Raw genomic sequence first — 19,986 nt, forward strand, 5'->3', positions numbered from 1 at the left:
CTTGCTCCCTGTTGGGGGGGTTCCCTCGCTCCACAGAGATCTAGCGCCTGGCAGCAGCACTTACAGTGTCTGCTGCCATGTGACACTGATTCAAACATCATAGGCAACAAGTGCCCTTACTCATACAGAAATTTCTGAAGGAGGATTCAAAATTAGCCCAAATTCAACTTTCCTTGGTATTAGAAAGAAGACTTGAAACTGGAGGACAACTCTTAATTAAAATCTATTTAATGAAGTTAAAAAAAAATAAATTCAGGCAATCATATGTTTCACTTTCCATGTCAGGGTCTGGCTCAGTGCATAAGTCCCTCAAGAACAGTTGATACTTGATCTTGTAGACAAATTGCAACTCTAGTAAGCAGCCAAAACAGCTGTATTTTGAAGAAATAGATACACATTAAATGAATGCTCCCCAGAGCACTAGCTAAAAAGGAGGAGAAAGCATTAAAGAAAGAGACTGGACTTCCCAAAACTGTTGTGTTAATAAGGTGGTCATACTTTCTTTCATGACAAAAAAAAGAATCACAGGTTTGCTGTAAATCTTTTCTCACTGACATAGTCTGGTACCTCCAGGGGAAGGTTGTCTACTTCTACTTCAAAAAAAAAAAACCAAAAAAAACCCAAAAATCCAAGCAAAACAAAAAAAAACCCCTTAATCAGTAGTAGAGAAAATTGCTCATTTCAAGTATGCTTAGCTTCTCAAGTACTAAGGAATTCAAATTTCAGCATGCTCTCATAAAGCAAATTACTTAAAAATGGAAAGCAGAGGCATTTAAGAGGACAGTCATACCAAATCTCAGTGTTTGGCTTGCTTTACTGTTTCTGTCTGTACAGCAAGTTTAGCCTAAGGACCTACACTACAACAGCAGGTACAGTATTGTATAATAAACTGTCACCAGAATGGTGATTGAATGGCAACAATTGTTCTAGTTTCCAAATGCAGTACCTAAGTATTGGTATCTCAACATCGAACTTTCCCAAAGAGACCAAATCTCATCCCCTCCTAAGTCTCCATATCTTAAGTCTTATTCAACACATAGTTTGGTTTTTGCTTTAGATTTTAGAAGGAAAAGAGGAAAGCAAAGAACTGAAGAGTAATTGAATGCATATCAACACAAAAAGCAGGTTTTACAAGCTATCATAATGATTACAATGCTTTCTTTGATATTTTGTTCCACTTTTCTTTGGCAAGAAGCCTACTTCTTTTTAAGACTCAAAGAAATCAGAAAAGCTGGAGATATACAGAATACAAATCAACTTGACACAGCTAATCTATTGCTGAACTTCCAGGGAAAGACCATGCACTGCAATACCACCTGACTTTCAAGAATATTTCTGAAGTTAAATATTCACTTCTATAGGCTGAACAAAACATTTGCAGTTTCAATTCTTTTCCAGAGGCAGTCTCAATAAAGTTATTTTCTTGCTTTCTCGACAAAGAGCTGTGATAAAGAACACTGTGCAGAAATCTCTGTGAACATCTTAAAAGTGTGATTGCTTTTTCATATTCTAATCACAAAGCTACTCAGTCAAGGATTTCTCACAATAACACCGCTGGGAAAAGGCTGCAGGACACTCCTTCATGATGGCATGACTACTAAACATGTACAATGAGTCTAGATTTTACTGCAATGGCAGTAGAGTGACATGAGCATGAGGAAAAAGAGTGGAGGAAAAAAAAATTATGTGCGCAAAGCATTGATGCAATGCATTTCCCTCAAGTGCTGTTGTTGAAAGAATCTAACCACCTTTATTACTGCTTGAAAGGGGAAAAGAGTTTGCAAGAGTCAGATGTTCCTCAGGAGCAGTTGTAGAAAATATATCGGAACAAACTGGACATGCTGTAATCCTAGAAGCCTGCTTGCACAAGCCTGCCTATGACGATCAGTAGAAAGGAATGTGCTGAAGTATCAATGTTTAGACACAAAGGCCTATAGTCAGTTCTTAGATACAAAGCCTTAGTATAAGGTTTCAAGGTTGTGATGTTTTCTGAGAGCTTTGCTGTCTCATGAGAATGAGGAGGCTGGCTTGATAAAGTCAGAACCAGGCATGGGAACCGGGTGTGTAGTTCAACAGTGTGACTTTACGATTAGAATATGTTGTAAATATTCTGATTCCATGGAAACATGCACTCTGATTATCTGTATAAATAGACCCTCAGATGTTAGAATAAACGAGCATTGATTCATACCTCTAGGAGGACTCCTTCTTTGACTCCGGGGCTCCCCTCCCCCAACAAGCAGTGATGGCTACTCAGTGTCTGTACTGCCCCAAGCCTACAATACACAACCTGAGCTTATAGATCTGGGGAGGATTCATGTCTCATCTTAGTCTTCTACAGTAAAAAGAAAAAATATTGATGGACAGAAGTAGATTTGCATCACTGGCAAGACACCACAGAAGAGACAAATTTTACTATCTGTATGCTCCTATGTTTTACCAAGAAAAGAGGACTACTGGGAGTAGCCCGAGTACCAGCACAAACATAAACTAATATATATTATTCCAGTTGTGCTAGCAAAGTGTACTGAATAAACAAGTGAATACTCTTACTCAACTTACTTAAAACCCACTGAGTTGTTAGTTGAAATTATTATTCTGACAAGTCAATCTGAAAGCTCATTTCAAGAATTAGTATTCCTAAGCAAATGTTATACAAAGGAAGACAAAGAAATATGCAAATAGACCTCACAAATAAAAGAAAATACACCATTGTTTTGGAAGAGAAAGAAATGTTCAGTCCTTTAAAGATGGAGTTGGGCAAAGGCTGGTCACATATCCAGAGCCCCACTCAAAAGCATGATGTAGAAGGGGGACTGAAAGGTGCATGTTTCCCACTAGTAGAGCAGATTTCAGTTATGAAAGTTAAGTAATACCACTAACGTAATTTAAAAAATATCTTCTGATCAAACAAAATCTACCTTTGCCATTAACCCAGTGTCTCTGCCTAACAGACATGTTTTACATTTGAGTATATAATGGTGATTATCCTAACTTTAATAAAAAACTGCCAACTACACCCAATAAACATCCAATGGACTTGCCATCATCTTTTCTTTCTAAATATTAGAATCATAAAGTCATAGAATGGTTTGAGTTGGAAGTGGACACCATAGCTGGGCTCCCTCTCACCAACTGAACTCACCTCCTGAGCACAGAGACAGCTCCCCCCGCAACTGCGCCCCCTCCAACAAGTGCCCTTACTCATACAGAAATTTCTGAAGGAGGAATCAAAATTAGCCCAAATTCAACTTTCCCTGGTATTAGATAAAGATAAAGATAATTGCACTGCAAACAGAGAAGCCTAACTGACTTCTACCTAGGGCTTTATTTTTCACACAACCAAGGCAATCTTCAGACTGCTAGAAACTTGGCTAGCAAAACCCACCCAGCTCTGCTGCTGTCAGAAGACAACATTCCCAAGTGATTCTGGACAATCAAAAGGCAGCAAATGTCCTAGAATATTCAGAGGACCTGACTTTATGTTTCAGACATCAGTACCTACAGAGACACTATGCTCATCTTTTGCTGCCTTCCTCCAAGAACACTACTATTTTAGATAGCAACTGGCTGGACTTCCACATGCAAAAAGAATAAAGTCCTGCTCCCTGTCCTAACTAATTATAAGCCCCACATTTGCAAGGACCTGCAAAATGCACTGGTTACCAGCACTTACCAATGACTGTAATGAAACTTTAAGTAAAAGAGATCCAGTTGGACTAACTGCATATTATTTTCTGTCTAAGCGCCATCCTCAGGAATATGAGAACTAGAGGACCTTACTGGACCATAATGCAGGCCAGGTCACAGTTGTTGCCATGAACTAGACAAAAAAAAAAAAAAAAAAAGTTTGTTTCTCTGCTGAAGAATATTATAAGAAAAACTCTGGCCTGTCCTGATAGTCTAAGACCCGAAGGAAAAAATACATATGTGTTCCTGTCATCTTTGATGGAAAGGCCCTCTGTCATAGAAAAAGCTTTTATCATGCAAACCCTCCTTCTAAAAGCTACCAAAGTAAAAGAGTGAAAGTATTTTCAGCACTGACCACACTGTATGCCATTCTGAACTGTCAACTGGCTCAGTATCTCAGGTCAGGAAGCATACAGACACCACAGTGGCTCAGAGGTGGTTCCTGGTGCTTGCATAGCCAAGCACACACTCTACTTCCTCTTGCTATGGGAGGAAAGGAACACCTCCATTACCAAGTCCTCTGCTCTCTTATTTTTGAGCCGAAGGAGATAAAAGAAAATACTAGCCAAGTCAATACACAGTATACTCACTGTTTATTCCATCACTGCTACATTCAGTGGTGAAGAACCATCAGTACTGCAAATCTTCTCTTCATACCTGTTCCTCTGGGTTCATCTCTCGCGCAAAAATGGAACAATCAAAGAAAAACAGTGTTTTCCCTCCTAAGATTTCCTCACTAGCATATAGTGAAAGGACACTAGTGTCCTCAACTTCCAAAAAAAAAGCAGCAGCTAACAGAACTAGAGCCTTGTCACCCCCTGCAACAAATACTCAGAGTGAATCATACAATGCATTAACTAGGAGGCTTGTAAATATCATTACCTAGTACTTCACAAAAAGGAACTGTTTATTTCAGCTGAGGATGGCTGAGCAGAGTTTGGGACAAAAAAAAAAAACATGACTAGATTTTTAGTTCCCATTTGGGATCTGGTTGTATATCCATTCAACATTCAGTTCATAGGGCAAGTAGAACCCAGTTTATTCCATTACAATCAAGTTTCAGCTCACATCTAATACCACATAACTGCGAGTTGCCACCAGAAATGGCATTCCTGCTCCCCTACTCCTTAACCACATAATATTGCTGCTTCCCATCAATCAGGCTAACGATTGCGCAGCTGCAGAGGGAGTCAGTTCAATGAGCTGAACCAAGAGCAGACTAAACGCTCTGAAAAAAAAAAAAAAATGGTGAGTCAGTTGAATAAGCTTATCCAGTGGAAAACTATGTGGTTATATAACTGCTGAATCTGACATGAGGGATAGGGATCAAATTCATGAGGAAAGAGGGAACTTGCCTTTCAGCAGCCATGCACCATTATAACATAGGTAAAATGTGAAGTTTCACATTTTGTTTTCCTAGTATCCACTATAGCAAGACTTGATCCTATCCTGGTCAGGCCCTCTGCATGCACCCAAAAAAACATTAAAAATGCCTTGTGGCCACAAACTTTCAACCTGTTCGTGGCTACTCTTCAAAGACAGCTCTTCACACTCTATCCACATATTCAAACAGATTAGAATGGGTCGAAATTGCTTCTGTCCTAGCTAACTTTTTAACTATAAAATGGGCATGTAGGAAATGTTAATCCCTTCCCCATAGCACCTCTGTGCTTGTTTTGTATGTCCTTTTTGAGAATCTGGAGACAAAAATATAGTGACACTTGGCGATACTTTTAAAAAATATATTGCTGCCTTTTGTGCATTTTATTGGATGTTTGCGTTTTTCAGGCAACAGCAGAACAGATTCGACTTGCTCAGATGATCTACGATAAGAACGACGCAGATTTTGAAGATAAAGTGAAACAAGTATGTTTCTTACAGTATGGAGTTGTTATGCCCTGCAATAAAGTGCTCTAAAGCTGGTTTATACCTTGGAGCTAGAGTGCCTTTTTCTGATTTAGATGTAACCTTTTTCAGAAGGACGTAAGCTTAACTAGGAAAAGGTGCTCTTATTGCACTGTAAAGTCTGTTTTCAAGAAACTGTGGTAATACAGCTCTGGCTGCGTAGTTACACCAATATATTTTCCTTTGTAGACAAGCCTTTAAGCCAAAGCTCATCTGTGCTGATGTCTCTTCTAGGCTATATCTTTCTCTAGTATGGTCCTGATGCTTAATGATTGTCAGAATACAGATTGCATTCAACTTGTCCATGTGCACATGTACATGGGAAAAATATGTCACCTGTGTAAACTGAATTTTCTTATCTTGGCTGTTTTTCAGTGAAAGTAAAAATCTAATAGCTTAAAGGTGAATTGAAGTGTTATTAAAAAAAAAAAAATAATAATCTGACCTCCTGGATCTGTGTATGCATAAAAATGATAGAATTACACTGTGAAAATGAAATCTCATACCATTTCCTCTACCATGCTGAGTTTCGAGTGTAGATACTTGAGCTTCCATTACTGAGTTATAGCCAAGACCATTAATTTGAGCAGTACTGAGAATCTGAGTCCCTGTTCTGCTGTGGGTATCAGTGATTATGTCGTAGTGAAGACACTATAACTCATGGAGAACCCATAAGGAGAAAACAATTAGCATGAATGCATTAATACAGATTTCTTGATTTCTTTTCTGTTGTGAAACCTCCTCTGGAGCATCGTTAAGTGCTTTTTGTTGTTCTTGTTATAAACTTGTTCTGTTGGTGTGCCAGAGGTGAGGTCCTGTACTTCCTGAAGCCAAAGGACCCTCATCAGTAGTGCCTGTAGCTCTGCTGATGGGAAGGATAAGAATTAAATTCTGTATAGGAAATCTCCAATATTTTATATTGTGCATGTGTATTTCTAGCTCATGTAGGTTTTTTTCTTTGAGTGAAGTTGCTGGATGTGTCCCATGACAGACTGTGATTATTTCCATCCCACACTCCTCAGGAAGTGCACTGCAGGTCCACGGAACATAATTGAGTACTAGATCTCCTTAATCAGCCATCACTTATGCCTTTTGTGCGGCCTTATGCTGAAATGGATTGAGGGAGCTGATCTGGCTGAAAAATAACCTTTTTCTTAGTCTGGATGTTTTTCCAGGTGGATCTGTTCTCTGCTGTGGCTTATCTTATGTCTGTTTTCACACAGTGGGATAAAGAGGGAGATGTTTGATGGGGAGGGAGGGAGGGAAAGAGGACAATACTAGAGTCATCCTGGTCTTTTTACAACTGTACCCTCATATACTGCTGTCTCTGGGGTGACAGCATTTGCTGCAACAATAAAGGAAAAAAAAGGCATGAGTGCTTTCTTGTTTACCATTTAATTTGTGTTTCATCCTGTCACTCGTTTAAATCCAAGCAGATGTGTAAAATGCAGATACCTTTATCTAGGATTTTAGTTTGCTCTGACATAGTAGTTATGCACTTTCTTGCAATCTGTGGTGATACTAACTCTTTTTCTCTTATGATGATAATTTAGATATTTTAACATGTCTGACTTTTACTGCCAGCTTATGGAAGTGACGGGGAAAAACCAGGATGAGTGCATAGTGGCACTACATGATTGTAATGGGGACGTGAACAGAGCAATCAACATACTGCTGGAAGGAAGTTCAGACACGGTAAGGTTTTACTTTCATATTAAACCACTCTTTACGTTTGCTGCATCTTTCTACTTCTAAGAAGTGGTTGGGAAAGTCATATTTTGGAAGTGTTTGATTTCCATGTCTCCATTCAAATTCTTTTGAAGGAAATGGAGACTGGGGCAGCTTCTCTACTGCATGCATATCTTAGAGTAGGCTGAACCTTGAAAATGTTGTGGGTGTTCAGCTGGTCTCTTGCAGAGTCTTCTGGCTTACATTTATATGCAGCAATTTTAACTGCAGCAGTGCTCTGTCGAACACAGGCCTGGTTTTTGCTTCAGAGTTTGTAGTTACCCTGTAGCACCTCCACAACCCTGAGACTTGTGTCTAAATGTTTGCTATGAAGGGCAATCTTTATAAACCTGAAGGGCAGACAGATATTTGAAGTCATGCAATTTCTGTAGGTGTGCACTGCCGGTATTTAAGTTGGAGGAGGTTTCCACATCTGAAAGTTACCTTGGCAACACTACTAATGGCAGAAGAGGATACAGCAAGTAGTTGCTCCTTTCACCGTGTTGCTTATTTGCATGACTTTATTGAAAAATAGAAAGAGATGACTAAACAATGTGTATATAACAACAAATAATGTCTCTTATAATGTTGCATGGAGCACTTTTTTTATCCCAAGAGATATGGGCTTGAGGATCTTAAGGTCTTTTCCAACCTAAACAATTCTGTGATTCTATATCAGCAAAATATGGCTTGTTCTGATTGAAGTTTTTGCTGGAGGGACTTTTTACAGTTTATCCAAGGCAGTAAACTAGATTACATCTCATCTAAATTGGGAAAGAAACCTGGACTTCCTTTCTTAATGCTGAACATACAATATTTCCTGTGATTTGTCAGGATGTGTACTCTTGACTTATTGTTAATGAGGAAACTCACAACCCACCCCACCCCTAAATCTAGGACACATACCATTCTGACTGAGGGGACTTTATTTTCTATTCCCTGTTTGTTTATAAGAGATGAGGTCATCTAAAACACAGAAGTATATAATACTGAACAAGCTGGCAAGTTGGGAGTAGAAGAGAGCATCTCACCTTGATTACATCTGTCTTGGTAATGTGCTGGTTTTGTGTTCTCTTGTACTTCTCGTATTTGCCATTTTCTAGTTCAAAATAGTTTTCTGGTTGACAGTTTTCTGGGTCGTCATCCAGAGGGACCTGGACAAGCTGGAGAAGTGGGCCTGTGTAAACCTCATGAGGTTCAACAAGGCCAAGTGGAAGGTCCTACACCTGGGTCTGGGCAATCTGTGGTTTACACAGGCTGGAGGATGACGTGGTTGAGAGCAGCCCTGCAGAGGACTTGGGGGTGCTGCTCGATGAGAAGCTTGACATGAGCCAGCAATGTGTGCTCGCAGCCCAGAAGGCCAACTGTATCCTGGACTGCATCAAAAGAAGCATGGCCAGCAGGGCAAGGGAGGTGATTCTGCCCCTCTGCTCCTCTCTTGTGAAACCTCACCTGGGGTATTGTGCCCAGTTCTGGAATCCTCAACATAAGAAGGATATGGAGCTGTTGGAATGGGTCCAGAGGAGGGCCACAAAGATGATCAGAGGGCACCTCTGCTATGAGGAGAGGCTGAGAGAGTTGGGGTTGTTCAGCCTGGAGAAGAGAAGGCTCCGAGGACACCTTATAGTGACCTTCCTGCACCTGAAGGGGGCCTACAAGAAAGCTGGGGAGGGACTTTTTACAAGGGCATGTAGTGATAGGATGAGGGGCAATGGCTTTAAATTGGAGAGGGGCAGATTTAGACTTAGACATAAGGAGGAATTTCTTCACCATGAGGGTGGTGAGGCACTGGAACAGGTTGCCCAGGGAAGTTGTGGATCTCCCCCAGGTTGGATGGGGCCTTGAGCAGCCTGATCCAATGGGAGGTGCCCCTGCCCATGGCAGGAGGGTTGGAACTGGATGATCTTTAAGGTCCCTTCCAATCCAAACTGTTCTATGATAATTTCGTTGAGGCTCTGTCAGTTTTGCCTTTTTTTTCTTTTTTTTTTCTTTTTTTTTTCTTTTTTTTTTCTTTTTTTTTTCTTTTTTTTTCTTTTTTTTTTATAATGCTATGATCCTTAAGGCTTTATGCTGTATGACTGTTAGTCTCTATGAAGACGTTTCACTTGCAACAGTTGTGACAGTCTGACTTTGGATAGTTAGAGGCTTATGCATGAAAGTAGAGAAGGGCATGGTTCTTTGCCCAAGACTTCTATTCATTTAACTTCCTACAGGCTTAAGATTCATTTTAGGCCTGACCATGTTTTACTTCCTAAACCTCTGAAGATAGAACGAAGGGGACCTTTCAGATTATTCTTCTTTTCATCTAAGAGCAGGTTAGCAAAAAGGCTTCTTTTACCTGTTTTTGAAGGTCAGGCCCACAACTGTGTTTTGGATTGCCTCAGCAGGCATCCTCAGCTGAAACTGTAATCAGTTAGCTCCTTTACAAAAAAAGGTAACTGATAGTCTGTGATAGATTCACATGCCCGGAGGTAGCACCATCCTCTATCTTTAAGGACACGCCCAACTTCTCAAGGCTTTCCTCAAAGTTATATTGTGGGAAAGCATGGATCTGATGCTTTCATTGTTGTCCTTTTACTGATTCTTTCAAAGTCATGTAAAACCTTACTAAGGAGAGACTGCTTCCTCTTAAGGTTTGCAGGATCATCCAGTTTTGGGTATTTCTTAAAATGGTCAAAGATCTTTTGGCACCATGCCCATCAGTGAAATAGTGCATTCTGAACTATATAGACTTGGTTCTTCAGTTGTCAGTGCAGTTATCTTTCCTCCTATGAAATGTCTCTAAAGCTCTAGGAGTGGTTTAGTGTGTAATGTAGTTACACAGGCTATGGCAGGTGAAGCCATGCAATAGTTACTGGAGACAACTATTTTTTCTGTTGCACAAATAACATGGTGTTGCTCAAAGTGTAGTTTTGTACTTCTAATGAGCGCTGTCTGTGCTTCACCTAAGTTGGCTTAAGGCAGTGTAGTCTTTTATACTGGAGATGGTATTGAAAAGCAATTTCAACTCCTATGGATATGGATATGGAGCCGCTATGATCCCTGAATTTATTTTAAAGATGGAGTTTAACCTTAAAGCTGAAGCCTGATGTTTGGACTTTGATCCCTTGTCTTGTTTAAACATAGTTTTTTCCTGCATTTTGTTGTGTGTGATGAGCCGTAGCTGTTAAGAGTGGATGGTCTGGCTTATCACGGCCCCAGTTTCCCAGTTGTTGTTCTGCCATTCTCTTTCGATGCTTGAGTTCTAGTACGTGTGGATAATGTTTTCTTCTTCCCTCCCCTTAGGCCACATATTTATTCTCATCAGTCTCTTGATTGATGATGCTTATAAGTATTTTTTTTTTCATTTCTTTGGGAGAAAAAGATAACTCTGTACATGCTTCCTTGCTAGATTTATGGAAGTAGTTGAGAGGAAAACTATTGCTTGCTTCACAGATTTTCTGTGTTGTGGTCATATCTAGGCTTCCTTGAACTTGTGAAAACCCATTATAGCCAGAATATTTGCAATTCTCACATTCCATAAGACAATCCAACTTCTAAAACTTTTTCTTTCTCATCTCTTCCCCAAAAAATAACAGCCTGCATTTCCATTTGTTTCAGTGTGGTTACAGTAGGCATTATATTACGTTATGCAAATACCTTTTCTTTTTCCACAAACTGGAGGGATGTGAGGTGGAAGTATGCATTGAGAGCTGTCTCTTCCTTTTTCACTTTTGCATCTAATTCTTTTCTACCCAAATAGACTTCTTGGGAGACTGTAGGGGGAAAGAAGAAAAGCCTTGGAAAGGAAAGTTCAGAAAACAAAGAAAACAGAGAAAAACGAGGGGACAGAGAAGTGAGTCGCGGACGGGGAAGTTCCAACAGACGGGGAAGAGGAGGCAGCCATGGCCGAGAGTGTATGTACAGGGATTAATTTTTAAAGATTCAGACACTTTTCTTGCCACTGAAACTGAGTGAGTTGAGAGTGAAGACTTTACTCCATTAAGCGTATCTGAGCTATAGCTCAGTGCTGAAGGGATCATAACTTCTTTGTGTGACAGGTATGCTTGATCTGTCTACGTGACTTGGTTTTGAGATGGTCTGTGCTGTTCTTGTTCAGAGACACTCAATATAATTTAAATTTCTGTCCTTTTTGATTAATTGATCTTGTACAAATTGCTGTTCTTTATGTAAGTTTCAGAATTGGGTCTTGAGAGCAAGTACGTCGCTGCACAGCTGATACACTTTTTTGTTTCTTTTAATGAACAAAATATCCATCTTTGACTCCCATCTCCTTTTATGAGTGGGAGAACCTGAAGGTGTTCTCATCTTCTCATAAGGGGAATGAAAAGACTGGGATCATTCTTAACCTCTAGCATATATTACTCACATAAGCCAACCAAAGGTGAGTTTCTACAACAGAGATAATTCTTTGTGAGTTGAAACATTTGAAAATTTGCTGCAGTTTATACAGATGCAATAATACATTGTGCAAAAGCAAACTGATATTTCGAAGTTTGGTAGCATCACATTAGGTCACCATTTGATATACATTGCTTTTTTTCCTCTAAGTTTTATGAGCAGTATCAAAGCTGTATACATTGCCTGTAAGGGCCATAGACAACACCTATAGATGAGCAGAGAAACCAGAATGAAAAAAATATGTTTAACTTTTTACTTACAAGCAGGAAAAATATTTACAATATTAGCCAGCTCTTCGAATTCATTATTGGAGTATATTCAAATATTGTGCCAGTGAAGACATTGTGAATCTTTTTAGAACAGAGTAACGTCAAGACAGGAAAAAATACCGATAAAACTTGCAGCTGTGCTTAGAACAAATTGAAATCAGATCCATCAAAATGAAAGTGAAGGGAAAAATTTTTGCCAGAGCCAGATGCTGCTTATCTCTTTTTGTAAACTGGAATTAAAGATTTTTCAGATGGTTACCATATCTGGATATTCTCTTTCCAGCTGTATGTCCAAGCGTTAATGATTTTCTTGCTGCCATTAGGAGAAGTTGTGCAGTACAAAATCTCAGCAGCATTTTAAGTGGCCAGTCATTTTTTTATTTTATATATTTATTTTTTTTTTCTTCAAGGAGCCATCCATCTTTCAGAGTGCCTTCTCAGGAGTTTTCCACACAACAGTTAAGTTGCAGTGCCTTTCTAATGCCTCACCTTTACCCAGCTGTCATCCCTTCTGATTTAAATACAGAGGAGAGTCATTTTAAGTTTCCCTGGTTGTACAGGGATGTGGTATGGGCAGACAGGAGAAGAGTTGGTGTTCTTGGTTATTCCTTATTCTTTCACTGTTGCCACCCAGTGCGTTACCAAGAAAGTGTAGTATGAGGCAGCTGTATTTCCAACCTTGCTAAAGAGGTGAGTCGATAATTTAATAGTGTAGGCTGAGAAACACTGCACTTTTTGAACAAAAACAAAAAAACCTCTTATAAGATATTTTGCTTCTTAATTGTCCAGTGCAAAGTAAACATTACTTGCTTTTAACTAGGCCCCCAAAGAAGAGGTATGACTGAGGTGTTTTGACAAGCCCACTTTACAATCTTGCCTTTTTTGGAGGGGTTCAGGTTAAGCAGATGGCTATTATATTGTCTCATGTACGAGTCTCTAAAGTTTCTCTTAAGCCGTCCTCTCTCCACAGTCAGAGCTGAAGAGAATGGCGTGGACAACAGTCAAGGAGACAGACCTTCAGACCGTGGGAAACGTGGCCGTGGGAGAGGTGAGATGGTGGCATTGGTGTAGAACTGGCACTGATTTCACATCCTGAAATGGAACTCTCACATTTATTTCTTTAAATGCTTCTTTTTAAGCATTTGTTGCTTATCCTTTGATTCAATAAGCACTTAAGCCACCTTTAATTTAGGTGCATCCTTCTCCCTTACCCCTTGTTATGTATTGGTCTCAGACAACGCAAAAAAATTGACAAAAAATCACTTTTATGGTAATTTACTGTATATTGCAGCAAGAAATTTATACACCACTGTGAGACAAGTGACTCAGCAATGTGACCTTTGCCTCCAGACTAATCCCAAAATTACCCCTGCCAGAAATGGGCCAAATTGGAAGAGGCAACGGGCCTGGGCAACAATGGCAGATTGATTTTTTGGAACTCCCAAGAAAAGGAGGGAGATATTGATACTTATTGGTATTAACTGGTACATTTTAATTTAGGTGCATCCTTCTCCCTTACCCCTTGTTATGTATTGGTCTCAGACAACGCAAAAAAATTGACAAAAAATCACCTTTATGGTAATTTCCTGTGTAGCAGGCTGGTGTCATCTGGCTATGGAGAGCTGTTTTCCCAGAGTGACTCATGCCAGCCTCCTGTTAGTGGGAATGCACTAAGCTCCTCCAGATATACTATGGCAGCAGGAGAGTTCAAGATTCCAGCTGTAGGGCTCCTGGGGAGGAATTTGATGTGTACTCATGCCGTTTCTTTGAGGTGGATCAGGGATCCAGGTTTGCATTCTGGTTTTGGTACCCAGTCAAAGAAAGTACAAGCCACTTTAGAGGCTTTATGGTAAGAAAAGGAATTTGGCATGGAAGAAAGGTGAATACTGTAGAGTCTTTGGTACAACTCTGATCCTATTGTGTAGAAGAGATAGGAAAGATGTTGATGATGGATTTGATGTAGAATCAAGGGATGTTTGGTTGGTTTGGATTTTTACAAGTTGGAGTGGGAAGAGTCTTGTTTTTTCTTAGAGAAGGAGGAATGACAATGAGTAAAATAAATACAGCACAGATTGTGTGGGGAAGTGGATATTAAATGAGTTAAATTGAGAAGTGCACAGCAGAGCTAATGTACTTCGTAAGTAATGTCTGACTTGTAGAAAATTCTGCCTTCAGAAGACTTTCTTCTCTTTGGAATATCCAGTAATGAAGCATTCAGAGGCAGGCACATCCAACTTTATTGTCTCCAAATCTGCATCTTGAAGGAGTGGAAAGATGCAAAGACATGTAGCTTCCAGAGGGTCCAAGAATGACTTGGTTGTGCATGTGAATCAGCAAATACCAAATGGTGTGTGCAGACAGGTTAATTTCAAATGCAGTCTATTTTTTTTGCTTTGTAACCTTATGAGAAATACACCGCTTTTCTTGTCAGTCCTGTAGGCCTCTTGTCTGAAAAGTTGGATTCGTTACCCAGTGTGCAATAAGCCAATAACTACATCGCAAAGAGAGAAATTGTTTATTCAGATTTGTGTAAATCCCAGGTGCTTGGAGGTTTTTCCTCAAATCAAGCACGACTCAAGGGGTTGATTGCCTTCATTTATACACAACATTACACAAAGCCATGCGTTATTTATCATGCATGTGATCACATACTTACATGTAATTATAATAAATGCCAAATCATTCCTTGCACCTTCTGGGCATAATCCAAGGGAGTCTTTAGGGGTGTCTGGTGGTCAGTACCCCACAGATTACCTGCCAAATTCACCCATGGGCCGACTCCTCCAAATCTCCTCCCAATCTCCTCCCAGTTATTGGCTGATTATGTCCATACTGCTGGCTTGGAACTTTTTAATTTGCTTAAGTTCCCAATTCTCCATTCAAAATTCATGCTAATAAATTGCACTATTATTTCCCAAAGCCTAGTCTCTCTTATCTATAGAAAACCATATGGCCGAACAGACTTTAGTCCTATACCACAGAAATTACAAAAGATAATCATTAACTGGGACCCATCTTATATATGTCTCCTGCCTGTCTGATGATCCTAAGATATTTTTAAGATATTAAAATAATTATGGGCTTTTACCAACACTCTAAATGAATATCATATGTCTGAAGCCAAAGCACTTAATCATCAGATCAAACTGACATATCTGACTGAAGAAATGGGAACAACTTCAACCAATTTATATTCACTGGCTTAGCATACATAGTATTACTGTATCTCTCTATCAAATATTTTAGACTGTTGATTCATGTGAACAAAGTATATTAATGAAGTTTTCTCAACTGTCTGTGATAAACCCATTGAACAACTTCAGGATCATTATAACTGTATGTATTTTGTGGCAGGAAATACCTAATTTAATTTTATAACACAAGCCCTTGAAATCTGCAGGGACTTGTATAAAGCTGTGCAATTCGCTTCTCAGTATTTCAGGGATGCATGACCTTCTTTCTTTGGATATTAGTAGAAATAATTAAAAAAAGCTTTCTGCCATTTCATTCAGTAGTCTTTTCTGTTATACAGAATAGTCAAATGTGGGATCAAGTACTTCAGCTGAAAGTAAATAGATTGCTGGTAATCACCACCGAACTCTTAGAAATGTTTTGTGCAGTGTGTTTGTAGGAATCTAGGCACTGGATGCAAAAATAGGAGTCAGCTAATATCTGAGCAATGCACTCTCTCTATTTTAAGCTACCCTCTTAGGCTGGAGTTATCTTACTGGCTGTTTTCTAGGGGATGTTTTGCTGGGCCATTGTATTACTGCTTCAGTGTAGAACAGCCTAATTTTAAGAAATTATATGCGCTGAAAACAGCAGAAATGGGATTGACACTGGAGTGATAATGTGCTGTTTACTGAGGGGGAAAACCCCTGATACTGAGTATTTCAGCCTTGATGCTGTAGACACTAGCTTCCTTGTACAGTAGATCTTCCATTAATGACTGTGTGACATTCCTTGCAACTTTATAGTGTAGTAGGTATACAGTGTACAAACACCACTGGTTGATGGTTTGCAGGAGATCAGGGATTTGAAGTAGATATGCATTATTGTCTGATTAACAGAAAGCAAGAACGCATCACGGGATGTGTTTCAGGACATGTCCCAGCTGGAATTGCTCTGCCCTTAATCTTTGTTTGCTAAACTGAGGGTGCAAACTTTGGCTTGGAAAGGAGTCAAGGAATTCCCATCCACCTTTCTTTTCAGAACTGAATTTCTTGAATGAGCTTAATTTAGATATCAAAAATGCTGTAATGGTGATGGAGAGTAATTGCATCAAAGTGATTATATTTGTGTAGTCAATATTGCAAGGGTTTTTAACTGTCTGGAATAGAATCTTGTGAAGTAATTATAGAGAAAGATGGTTATGTCTTTAGGATTGTCATCTCTAGAAACGTTTCTTCATTTGTGCTTTAATCAGCTGCAGTGTTATAGACAAATTGACAAACGTTACAGGCACACTTTTTTTGTGCTGCTGTACAGTTTTGTACTGTTCTCACATCTTCAGTTTTGAAGTGCAGGTCTGGTTCTCCCACTGTCTTCAACCCCATGTTGAAAAGGATGTGGTAGAGCTAGAAAAGGCTTTTGAAGGTACTGGATAGACTGCATTTATGAGGTGTGAAGAACAAGCAGAGTAGGATTTCTCCACCTGTAAAAGAGAGGGCCAAGTGGGTGTATGGTAGAGATCTGTAAAATTTTTTTAGGGAAGGCTCTGTGGGGAAATCAATTCATTGCTTCAAGCAAGTATACAAATAAGGGAGTATTAAATGAAATCAGTAGGTTCAAAATTAACTTACAGAGGTGGTTCGTCATACATGTAGTTAACCTGAGGAGTTCCTTTCAATAAGATGTTGTGGGTGCTGAAAATTTACACAGAGAAGACTTGACAATTTCATCCTGAAGAAGAACCACGTCAAGGAAATGAAAAACCACTGAGAGTTTTGATGTATATAAATTATCTTTGGCTGAGGAAGCCTGAGCCACAAATGGCTAAAGATCAGGAGTGTCCAGAGAAACTGTGCTGTGGTTTCAGTTCTTGGTACTCTTCCTTAGATATCTATTTGACCATAGCTGATAATGAGGTAGCAGGTAGATGAACTTTGGGACTTGATTCAACATAGAAATTGTTACAGATTCATGTGTAGCAATTCTCCTGGTTTGCAAAGTGAAAACGGATTTATCCCTTTTACTTCTGTTGCTCTGTTCTCTTCCTCTCCATTGTTCCAGAGCAACACGAGCATGCCATAAATGTGGAAGCTGACAATTTTTTTTTTTTCTAGCAAAACAGAGATAAAAATAAAGGAGAAAAACATTATGTTTTAATTTTGGACGTAAACATCGTGACAAGGAGCCTTTCAAACTTCTTTGTTTTTTCTTCTGGCTGTATAAAAAAACAAAGAAGCTTACCCTTTTTGTAAATATATGACTATAGTCCAGCTTGTATTCTTGTTTTTTAGATAAGAAGTATGCTTTCCTTGAAAAAAATTGAGCTTCTGTAGCCAGAATTGCTTGTCTAAACATTTTCTTGTTTCAAAAGCTTAGCACAGTTGACACAGGGTATATTTTGGATTTCCTTTTCTGGAATAAGTAAGGATCTTGATTTTTCTAAAATGTGAATGTAGAGCAGACCTTCTGGAGGTCACAATCTAAAGTCTGTTTAATTTTGCTGTAGTTGGTTCTGCATTAGTTAAGAAGCTGTAAATTTTTTTTTGAGATTACTCAGAACTTAACTTTAACATAAGTTACTTATTTTCTTTTAAACATAACTTTAGAGTTGAAAGTTTTCTGCACGTACTTCTAAAAGTGCTTACTAGAGTACATGCAGTATATAAAACGGATCCAATGCTGCTAGCTTTATGATGACTAGTAAGACAAAACTGATTTGAATTATTAAATATAACTTCAGTGTTAGATTTGGTAGTGTGGAATACCTAGAATACAAATTTTTTATACTTAGCCTCCTTATCTCTTCATAAGACCTAAGCCTCTGTCACCTTGGTGTCTGCTGGGAGGCTGGCTGGCTCTGCATTTCCAGAGTTATGTTACAAGGCTTTATATGAGGCAGGGCAGTAATTTTGTTCTTTGCCTGATCTCCATCATTTGCTTTTGTGCTCAACATGCTGACTGATTGCAAGAAAATCTATTCCTTTAGACTCACTAGAAGATTTAATGAGTTACTGCCAAGTAATTTGTTCTCTTTTTCTGGGTAGGTAAAAATGTAGACAGTAGAATTGCTGATTGTGAATTACCACAGGAAAAATATTTAAACATTGACCATTACAATCTAAACCACATATACACATCTTTTTAGAGTAGTGTTAAAGCTATACTTTTTACATTACAAGCATGACCTGGCATTGCTACTGGGAGGAACTGGTCCTGTCTGTCTCTTGGTGCATTTTAACTGTATCAGAAGATTAATCAAAGTTGAAAACTAACCAAGACAAAAAAGGAAAAAGGGAGCAGGCAGCATGGTAGCTGGAGACAACAGGCATTTTTGGTTCCTTATCCTGATGTAAAGGTGACTAGTTTTCTGGCATTTAACAAACAGGCAACTGGTTCAGAGAGCCGATTCAACAGTGAACAAATAATTTTGTTTTCTGATGGTGGTTTTGTGCTCACTCACTGGTACGTGCAAAACTGTAAGTGCAGGAAAGAGAGCAGAGTTTGTGGTCACTGATGAGGAAGACCTCGGTTGTAGTAGTTCTGATTTAAATGGGTATAAGTTACTATGGGATTGCATGCTCAGAATTTGGGTCCCTGATCTGAATTACAGTGTGAGGCTCCATTTGCTCACTGACCTTTTAGTCACTGGTAAAAAGCATCAAAAGTTTGCAAATACCTAATGGGCATTCATAGTTACTTCATGACTAACTTCTCTGTGTTAGAAGACCATGCCTTCTAATTGTTTTAAGGCCATGTTTTAGTTCTCACAACTGAGAGAGGTAACTTTTTTAGCATGAGAACTTCAGAATATATTAGTGACCCGATTGTGTCACTAATCACGATTGTGATTAAACTTAATTTAATTCAATTTTGACAGAAAGCATACACACAGTTTTATGAAGTTAAGGGAATCTACTTGAAATTCAAGTTCAGGATTAACTTTCAAAGTGATCTGGTATAAAAAAACACCTTGCTGGCTAGGAGTCAGCAAGACTGTGTGTGGAACTTCAGGATCAACATGATTTCTTTCTAGCAATTTCTAAAATTTTTAGAGGTTCTTACTGCTGGTTTTAGCCAGTAGTTTATTGTGTCCATACTGGTATGGCATCTTACATGTGCCTCACTTGCTAAAACTTCAACTGTTTAATATGCTAGGGTTATTCTTTCAGGCTTTTGTACTTGGGAGGCGGGGGGGGACTTACCTTCTTTTCTAAAATCTATTTGTATTTTCATGCTAGCTGTTCCAGCTAATCTCTCTGTACATAATGTCCGCCTCGCTCAAAAATATTTCTGCTTGACTGTTTCTGCCATTTGCAGCTCCAAATTAGTCTTGTATCTGAGCTTGCAAAAAAACCCTGTTGATCTCTCTTCTGTGCATCATTAGTAAATGGTGTTTAATGCTGTATTGATAGCTGTAGGAAGTAAATTTATTACATATATGGCCCGTACAGTGTCCCCAAGTAAACTTGTTTAGCTGGTTCTACTCTTAAAGAAAATAATTTACTAGGTGGAAAGATAATGATAATCTGGAGTGCACTGATTTCTGTACATCTGAGAGATGTGACCTCGTTATGCTGTGGATCAGCTTCCCAGATTGGGGATTTTAGGTGGGTGAAGGAGAAAAGAGCAGTAGAATAGGTAGACTGAGCAAGAAGGTTCAGAGGCCAAGTTACAATCAGTTGGGTACAGCAGGGTCTGGAGCACTGTTTTTAATGGCAGAGCAAAGAGTGCAGCTCGATGTGTGGGCTCAGTGAAGAAGGGTGGCGATTGCTGGGTTGCAGCTGCTGTTACCCCTTTCCTAACCTCTGTCTGTCTTTTCTCC

The 19,986-nt window shown here is 39.2% G+C and overlaps 1 protein-coding gene across 2 annotated transcripts in view; it reads left to right on the forward strand.

Moving 5' to 3' along the window:
• LOC128850258 (ubiquitin-associated protein 2-like) overlaps positions 1 to 19,986 on the forward strand; it is a 78,842-nt gene that overhangs the window by 10,112 nt on the left and 48,744 nt on the right. For both annotated transcript variants that reach the window (XM_054053261.1, XM_054053263.1), the window contains exons 2-5: positions 5,479 to 5,556; positions 7,180 to 7,290; positions 11,066 to 11,219; positions 12,964 to 13,041. In XM_054053261.1, the coding sequence (XP_053909236.1) occupies positions 5,479 to 5,556; positions 7,180 to 7,290; positions 11,066 to 11,219; positions 12,964 to 13,041 (421 nt within the window). The remainder of the gene's footprint in view (positions 1 to 5,478; positions 5,557 to 7,179; positions 7,291 to 11,065; positions 11,220 to 12,963; positions 13,042 to 19,986) is intronic.

This window comes from Cuculus canorus, chromosome W, assembly GCF_017976375.1.
Source record: "Cuculus canorus isolate bCucCan1 chromosome W, bCucCan1.pri, whole genome shotgun sequence".
NCBI classification, from domain to species: domain Eukaryota; kingdom Metazoa; phylum Chordata; class Aves; order Cuculiformes; family Cuculidae; genus Cuculus; species Cuculus canorus.